Below are 9,176 nucleotides of genomic sequence, written 5' to 3'. Positions count from 1 at the left end.
GTTATAGATGTACTTCATTTTAATTTTGCAAAAATATTCCAATAGGTTTACATTACTCCAAGGAGAATTTTGTTCCCATTCCCCCTTAGATGAAAAAAACACATGCTACCTTCACTACTTCACTATAATAGGAACAATCTGGGATATTGTCACCTTAATGCTTGAAGTTCTGTTTAAATATAATTATGATGAACTTTATTACAAATTTACAATACTTCATACGTAATTCACCCTGATGTATGTGACTTGATTTTTGTAGGGGTTTCTATGCTGGTACATCTTCACTAGAAGAATCTCTCAGCTTTGAACAATGTTGCACCTTTCGTGGCAGCTTTTCCAAATTAGATGTTCGTTATGGCACCATCTTCACAACAAAAAACATGACTTGTTTCAACCCACTTTTTCTAAGGGTTCACTGAAAATGGTCGAAACAAACACTAACAAACTAGTGCTAATTAAAATCTGACTAATCTAGTTATAATAGTCATTAAAACCCTTGAAATAAACTAAAAAACTAAAATCCGCGTAATTGCTGCCTCCAAATTTTTACATTTTTCAACGAAATTCTAACAGAACCCCTAATAAAAGATATCCAAATGTTTCAACCCTCGAAATAAAGTCTCTCTTTCTCCCTCAAACTTAGAATTTAGAAAACCCATTTTCATTTTGTTCAACCTTCCTCCAAACTAAATGAGAACTCCTAGAAAATTCTCTATCTCTCTCGAACTTTCAAAAACTTTCATGGAGTCCAACAACAACAAAAACACAGAGACCATCAAATTCCTCTGCAGTTATGGCGGGAAAATCCTCCCTCGCTACACTGACAGCACACTTCGTTACGCCAGAGGCTTGACACGTGTCCTCGCCATCGATCGCTCTATTTCTTTCACAAGTTTGTGTGCTCTTCCATTTTCAGATTCGATTTTTGTGAAGTCGTTTGGTTTTTTGTGAATAATTAATCAAAAATTTTTTTCTTCTTCTTGTTGTTACTGAGTTGATGGTGAAGCTCGGAGAGTTCTGTGGCTCATCGGTGAATCTTCGGTGTCAATTGCCGACCGACGACTTGGAAACCCTAATTTCGATCACGTCCGACGATAGGTTGAGGCGCGATGGTCGGCAATCCTATCTCCGACGACGACCTGCTGTTGATAGTCAGAACTTTCTCCTCCGCCCTTTTGTTCGATTACAGGTCTCTCTCTCTCTATTTTTTTCCTTAGAACTTTGCAAAGATTTTTTTGGTATTCTCTCTTGTTTTCTCTCTCTCATTCTCTCCATTGATATTTCTCTTCCTCGCCAATAATATAATCTGGGGCTAGGGTTTGGATACTTTGGAAATGGAATTACATACCAGTCCTTTGGAATCTGAAGTATGGTTTGAACATATTATATTGAAGAAATGCTTAAAAAGGAGTTGGTAAGTGATAATGGTGTAGTATTTCACTAATACCAATTTAAGTATGATTTGGATCTATGAGGTTTTTTTTGTGTTGCTGTGTCAATTTAATTTTAGGTTTCCTGTGGAAACGAGCATTGGTTTATCAATTGTATCAATTTAATTTTTACTTGGTTTGGGTCATTGCAATTCAATGCTCTATTTAGCTTCTTTACATTGCAGAGATTTTTTACACTCATTTTGTTTATAAAACTTACTAGAGCTTATGAAGTTTATAAATTCATTTTCAAGTTATGAAGCTTGGAATTGGCAATCTATTTTTCCCTTATATTTGTTATTGTTCTGTTCCAATGAATACAGAGCTTGCATTCTTTTTTCTTTTTGATAAGATGTTTATGTCTGGCTTGAAAGTATTAACTCAGTGTAGTTATGGCATGGTGTCAATGCATCATATTGATGCATTATAAACTTGTAAAACTTCCTGTAGTGCTAGAAAATTCACCATTTGAGTATGTGGGTAACAGGAATAAGACCTTCCATTTGAGTTAAAATTTTGATTGCAGATATGGGCAATTTGACATTTAAATGATGACTTCCAAGTTTTCATGAAGCATTCCTTTACCTTAACATTAAAATTAATTACTATGGATTAATGCCGTACAAAAATGTACTTAGATTCAAAAGGTGTCATCTGCAATAATTGCTTGTTAGGCTGCTGAATATATCCTTTTTCTACTGATAATATAGTCATTTGTAATTAATCAATTGAGGATCAATGGCTGGCGCAGTAGTTTTGCAACTAAGGCTTTGTTGTTATATTGGGAATTGCTTGTAGCAGTTTGGGCTTAGGTTTGCAGGTTATTTGATAGTTAGTTCGGTATGGATTGCATGGTTATAGCTTTCTTGCAATTTAGATTCACCTGGAATATTAAAATTTGGAAAATTACCACAAAGAGTACAACTTTGGCAAAAAAGCATACCTATGGTATTATTTTGTTTTACATTGGATATTGGAATGCCCATGATATGTAGATGGGAAAACATAGCCTTATCACAAAGCATTATATTAATCTAATAAGTCATCAAAATTGGTTGAAGGGTATGTGACTCTCTTTTGGGATGTGGAATTTTATCATTTTGCTACAACTACTTCTTAAGCTCCCCATTTTACGGGATCAAATCACATTGCAATTAGAAGTATGTGAAGAGCTTCCAAATTATCCTCATCTCCTCTTTCTAAGTTTGTGTTATCTCTCACATAATTTTAAATCATGTTAGGAAAAGAAGCTTGTTGCTGAGATAAAGAGAACGGCTAAAACTGGAAATGAGGTATGTTCTATTTCTTATGAGTCGACTAGATTCATGCCAGTCCTAAAATACTTGAGTTTGTGAAATCTAATTTATCTACAGTTCTTGTGTTATTTGAATCTTTCAGATTTATCATTTGCCTGTCCTATTTCTGTCTGTATGTTCTGCAGGGAGCAACCAAAATTCTAGCTCACCAGCTAATCAGGCTTAGGCAACAAATAGCAAACTTACAAGGTAGTCGAGCTTAAATGAGAGGAATAGCAACTCATACACAGGTGGACTGTCAAAGATCTATCTGTGTTTTTTGATTTTTTCTTTTTCTTTATCGGTTTTTTTAGTGCATCTGTACATGGTGCTTTAGCAACATTTTTCCTGTCTGCATGCAATGCATGCACATTCGTCAGTTGTTGTGGGCATGATAGGTGCCACCAAGGCAATGTCAGCCATGAATAAGGTTAGATGGTAATATTTACTAATATACATAGACAAGCGTGCACGCGTTTGTAACTTTTGGTTATTGTTACACCACACAAAATCTTTTTTTATTGGCAGTAATTTGTTAAAACCACTATTGGATTATATGTGTTTAACACACTGTCATGCTTGTCAAATATTAAGGTGATTGGATTTAAGAGTCATCTCATTTGTAAATTGTTCAAATTTCTAGTTTTTATTTTTTTATCATTTAAAATACACCAAATGCTGGAATTTATAGATTAAATAGTAAACAACATCCAATTGATGTGAAATTTGACATGCATGATAAGAATTGAGAGAACATGTGATTTAATGATGAGATTGACAAAACATTAATTTAATGTATAGTTTTTGACTTGTGTGACTTTAGCAAAAGTTACACATACGCAATAATCTGTTACAAGATTCAAGATTTGACTGCAATGACATGATTTGATCTCAAAGAGACTTCTTAATGATTCATAATGAGTTGGTCAAAAAATCCTTTCTTTCACTTGATGTTTGTTTGATTATGGAATCAATATGTATGTGTTGAATTGACTTTCAATTTTTTTTTTTTTTTTTTTTTTTTTTTTTTTTTTTTTTTTTTTTTTTTTTGTGTGGCAGATTTTTTCTGCTTCAAGGTTGGATATACCCAGTGCTTGGCAATTGCCGCAGATAATTTTTTCTTTTTTGGTTTTATATTGATGTGCTATAATTTGATTGCTTTGGAAACTAAATTTTTGTGTTTGCTTGGTGTGATTATTTGTGATATTAAAAATAAAAGAAGAAATAATAGATAGGTACCCACGTATTTTATGGACCTAAGTTCTTTCCAAGTGTACTTCTTAATTTTATTTTTTATTTTTTATGGATAAATGGATTTTTATGAAAGAAAGTAATTTTGTAAGACTTTGTTGATGAATGACGTTTCTTTAATCAGCATGTTTTATTTAGATATATTTAGATATATGAACTCTGTTGTGCTTTTTTTGTTCTTTTTAAAATTGTGGGTATCTTGAATTTGATATTGTGGAAAGGTGTGTAGATATATTTGCTTGGAAATTAACAAACTTTTGGTATCATTCTCTCTTTTTCAGAAACTTGAGGGCACCTATAATGGCTAAAATGTTCAATTGTACTAGTTGATAACTTCTTGCTTTGGAGATGATGATGAAAAATAAAATGTAATAAAACTTTTAACTCTTGGACAGATTTGGTCTTTGTACAAATTATGGATGTTGATATCTTTTTCTCTTAAACAGTAATTGATATATCAGCAGTTTATATGCGGTCCCTAATCTGTTAATTTGTAGATTTAAGTTTAGAGATCAAAGAAAGTGTAATTGTAGCAATATACCACTTTTGCTATACATTAATATCATAGCATATCATTTCAACAATTGTGAATTTTTGTGTGTAATTGTAGCAATATATATATATATATATATATATATATATATATATATATTTTTGTGCATGATTGTGGTTTTTTTTTTTTTAATAAAATAAAATCTTATTTTGAGGGTCAAGAGACCCCTTAAATAACCTTATTTATCAAGGGTTGTAAATATAAATCTTTTAAACCTTGGTAAAAGGTTATTTAAAGGTTTATTGACCCTCAAAATAAGATTAGAGCACTTGATTAATTTGAGGGCCACGAAGGTCATCAAAATTTCCTTTTCAACGGCATATGTTTCGAAAGTTATCAAGGGTCAATTGGACTCTTGAAATAATTTTTTTCAAGGTTTTTTAATACTTTTTTTAAGGGTTTTGACCCTTGAAAGAAGTCAGATTTGTTGTAGTGCTTGTGGCAAACCTTTATGTTGCCCGATAACTATGGCAAACTTGGAGGATATGCTGGAGCTGCTATTTGAGGAAATAGCCCTTTCATTGATATTCCAAGGAAACATGTTTGCATTGCCACTGGAAATCTATACTCAGTTCCTTTAAATGTAAGCCAATGTCAAGCAAAAGAGAATAATCAAACTGTAACAACTCACCCAGACCAATGTATCGAGCCAGATAACCATTTTGATTCAATTTTGGCTCTTGATCTAGACTCTGGAAAGATAAAATGTATCACCAACTAGGAGGCTATGATTTATGATTCTTGGCATGTAACAATCTTTCGACTCCTAATTGTCCTTCGAGTCCAAACCCAGATGCTGATTTTGGAGAGGCACCATTGATGGTTAGCATAAATAGTAATAATACCAAACTAGATATTGCTGTTGCTGTTCAAAAGAGTGGATTTGCATGGGCTTTGTACCGCAACAATGGCAGCCTCATATGGAGTATAGTAAGTTTACTTGATATCTAAACTCTAACAAACCCTCACCCACATTATATATATATATATAAAGAAGACGAAGAAAAACCCCATAGTTAACCTCTATCTCCATTCTTTTTCACACTCCCTATTCTCATCACGGTCAATAGACTGTCACATTTTTTTTTTTTTAATTTTATATATATATATATATATATATATATATATAGCATTAGATGACATTAATTTTAAAGAAAAAGTTACAATAAATTTTATATAAAAAAAATGGCAATATATATAATAATAATATGATTAGCATCATTTCAATAACATAATATATAAATAAATATATGAATTATTATTATTATTGATGGAATCTGAATTATTTTTTTAGTTGGTAACAATAATTTGTAAAACTTAAGTACTAAAATTGTAATATCCCTAATAAAACTCTAATCTTAAACCGTTGAACCTCTAGCTTATAGAATGCCTTTTTAACCAAAAAGGTTAAATAAAATGTCACTGGCAACATTTTTAAACGATACGAAGTATACAATCTTCCTTATCCAGTTTCTAACTATGATTTTGTTGCAGGAAGCTGGACCTGGTGGTCTTTATGGAGGGGGTAACTGGGGATCAGCCACTGACAACAAAAGGGTGTACACCAACATAATCAACTCTGATGGCAAGAACTTCACTCTCAAACCGTCTCAGGCAACCACAACCGCTGGTGGATGGATGGCAATGAATGCTCATAATGGTGAAATCCTGTGGTCCATGGCCAATCCAAGTAACGCTACTTCCTCCGGTCCTGTTACTGTAGCTAATCATGTGCCTTTTGTTGGATCCACAAATCCAAAAGGACCCATTTATGCATTGAATGCTAAAACTGGGGATATCTTGTGGTCTAATGAAATTGGTGCCACTATGTTCGGAGGCATGTCAGTGAGCGATGGATGTGTTTATGTTGGCAATGGATACAGTTTTGGGTTGGGTAGCTTTGGTCCATCTTACACTGCTGGAACATCACTCTATGCCTTTTGCCTCAACTGATTACTCATTGAGTAAATCTCTAAACATACGAATAAAACTTTTATGAGGCATGAAACTTGCTATTATCTTAGAGGGTCCCAAAACCCAGATAAGAAAGAAAATGTGGACTGTATATATGATTCGTGACCTGATGGATTTACAGAAACATATGGATTTGTTGGACATTTGATGCTACTTAATTTCTTTGTAATGGTGCTTTTAGGAAAATTATCAAACTAATAAAGAGTAATGTTACAACCACAAATTATTTTACAATATTTTTATAAAATGTTAATGTGGCTAATAATGCAAGAGATACAAACTATTTTACAATTTTTTTTTTTTTTTTACAAACTGCTGATGTGATAAGAAATTATTGGTAAATGAAAAAATGATATTAATGATGAGTTTAGATAAAAACCAAAAGAGGTTAACCACATCAACATTTTATAAAAATATTATAAAATAGTTTATGATTGTAATAGCATTAGTGCATTACTCAACTAATAAGCTTATACTTAAATTTGATTTGGCCTCTGTCTCAGTGAAAAGAATCAAAATCTTTGTTTTCACTCCAATTCTAAATATAGGCTTTTAATTCTACACCAAATTATAGCAACGTGCAGATGTCGTAGCCATTTTTCAGGGGAATGGGGGGAGGAATTATATTTTAAACTCTATAATTTAGGAATATAACAATTTGAACTTTTTATTTTTTTAAAAGTATCAAATTAAACTCTATTTTTTTTTATTAAAAAAAAGTTAACATATTAAACTTTAAATTTTCAAAATTAATAAATTCAAATCTAAGCCTCTAAGGATTCGAAAGGTTATGAACTAAAATCTTAATTCATATTAAACTCCAAACACAATTTACTTTTACTTAAGTAGGTGAGGGTTAACATATTTAAAGATCAATAGTTATGTCATCAATAAATTTTTTAAATTGCAAATTTTTATAGTTGAAAATTATGCATTATATATAAGTTTATAGATCATATAATAAATTATATTTGATTAATACAAAATTTGACATGTATATTAAGAGCGTAAAAAAAAATTCAATTTAATAGTTATATTTTTCAAAATAACAAAGTTTAACTACAAAATTGGTAATAACCTAAAACTATAATCTTACTTAATAAAATAAATATTATTACTTATTTTAAGAATTTAACCGTTGAATTTTATGCTAAAATAAATATTACTTAACAAAATTTCAACAGTTAAATTCTCAAAATAAGTAGTAATATTTATTTTATTAAGTAAAGTTATAGTCTTCAGCTACTATCAATTTTGTAATTAAATTTTGTCCCATTTTTTTTTTCTTCTTCTCAAATTTCAAGGTTTAATTTTTTATTTTTAAATTTTAATTTGTTACTTTTGAAACTATAGAGTTCAACATGGGTAAGTTTGAAGAAATGAAAACTTAAATTAAAGGGTCATGTAAATATAATTGATATGATGTGCATGATAAATAAGAGTTATGATTTCTCACAGTTCATGAAAAAAAAAATTGATGGAGCTTTAACTGAAAATTATTTCATCAAAATTATTGCTGACTGTATAAAATATGTTTAGCAAACTTTGAGGATTTATCCCGTCATTTTGAGGCGTCACGAAATTGACAAATTTAGAATTATGATCTATAATGCAAAACTCGAACAAGAAGGTTTCATTTGGAGTCTAAAGCAGGGAAAAAAAGAAAAAAAGAAAAAAAAAAAAGAATAGTGGAAATGTCATTCACTTAAGAAGATGGGGGAATCGCTCAAATGAAAGGGATGATCCCTATATCTGATGTATAGAATAATTACAACATTCATATATAAAATCCTTAAATATTTTATACGTATACTATACGCCCTAGGAGCTAGGGGTGTATTTGAGTAAACTTTTTCCCTCCTTTTCTTTTTATTGAATGGAGCGTAAATAACTCTGTATCATATGTTATAAGTATTTTATTGTCAATTAAGGAATTTTAAATTTTAAATTGAATTATATTTATTCAAAAAATCATTTGATGTATTGGTTTTATAATGAATAACAAGTATTATAGCTCTTCAAAAAAAAAAAAAAAAAGTATTATATAACAAACGTCGTATCATAGGTTCTAATCATTGTCAAGGTGATTCATTCTATGTGACTTGATGTCTGTAGGAGTTTCTATGTTGGTAAATCTTTCATTGGAAGGTGGTCTCAACATCAAACAATGTTGCACCATTCGTGGCAATGTTTCCAAATTAGATGCTCATTCTATAGTAGCATCTAGTCCATGACCAATCCAAGCAACACCACTACCTTGAGCCCCATTATTGTGGTTAATTTTAATTTATTGCTTTTATAAATTACAAAGTTTAATTTGTTAATTTTAAATCCATAAAATGCGGGTTAGTTTTAAGAAAAAAAATCGAAGTTAAATTAAAGTGTCATATATATTATAATTCTTGAAAATACATGATATATATATATAAAATGAAAATTTTTGCATACATAGGTAAGAGTTAAGAATTCTCATGGTTTATGAGAAAAAAAAGAGTATGACATTTCTTTATTTAACAAAATTACAATGTTTTAATGATTATAGTGCATGTGCTTATTAAATATAAAAGAAATGTAAATCATGCCAATCCTGCAAGAAGTATATGAGTTTGACAACAATGGCCTCCAAGTCCTATATGAATGTTTTCTAGTCATGTCTTGCTTGGGTTTCTCTCT

At 30.7% G+C, this 9,176-nt stretch overlaps 1 protein-coding gene across 1 annotated transcript; it reads left to right on the top strand.

Moving 5' to 3' along the window:
• Positions 1 to 5,167: 5,167 nt before the first annotated feature.
• On the top strand, positions 5,168 to 6,678 carry LOC115976834. Its single transcript, XM_031098341.1, has 2 exons — positions 5,168 to 5,459; positions 6,024 to 6,678. The coding sequence occupies exons 1-2, from the start codon at positions 5,349 to 5,351 to the stop codon at positions 6,480 to 6,482; spliced, it is 570 nt and encodes a 189-aa protein (XP_030954201.1). The 5' UTR covers positions 5,168 to 5,348; the 3' UTR covers positions 6,483 to 6,678.
• Positions 6,679 to 9,176: the final 2,498 nt, after the last annotated feature.

The sequence above is a fragment of the Quercus lobata genome, chromosome 2 (genome assembly GCF_001633185.2).
Source record: "Quercus lobata isolate SW786 chromosome 2, ValleyOak3.0 Primary Assembly, whole genome shotgun sequence".
NCBI classification, from domain to species: domain Eukaryota; kingdom Viridiplantae; phylum Streptophyta; class Magnoliopsida; order Fagales; family Fagaceae; genus Quercus; species Quercus lobata.
Note: the sequence above shows the minus strand (reverse complement) of the source record. Positions and strands in the feature narration are given on the sequence as shown.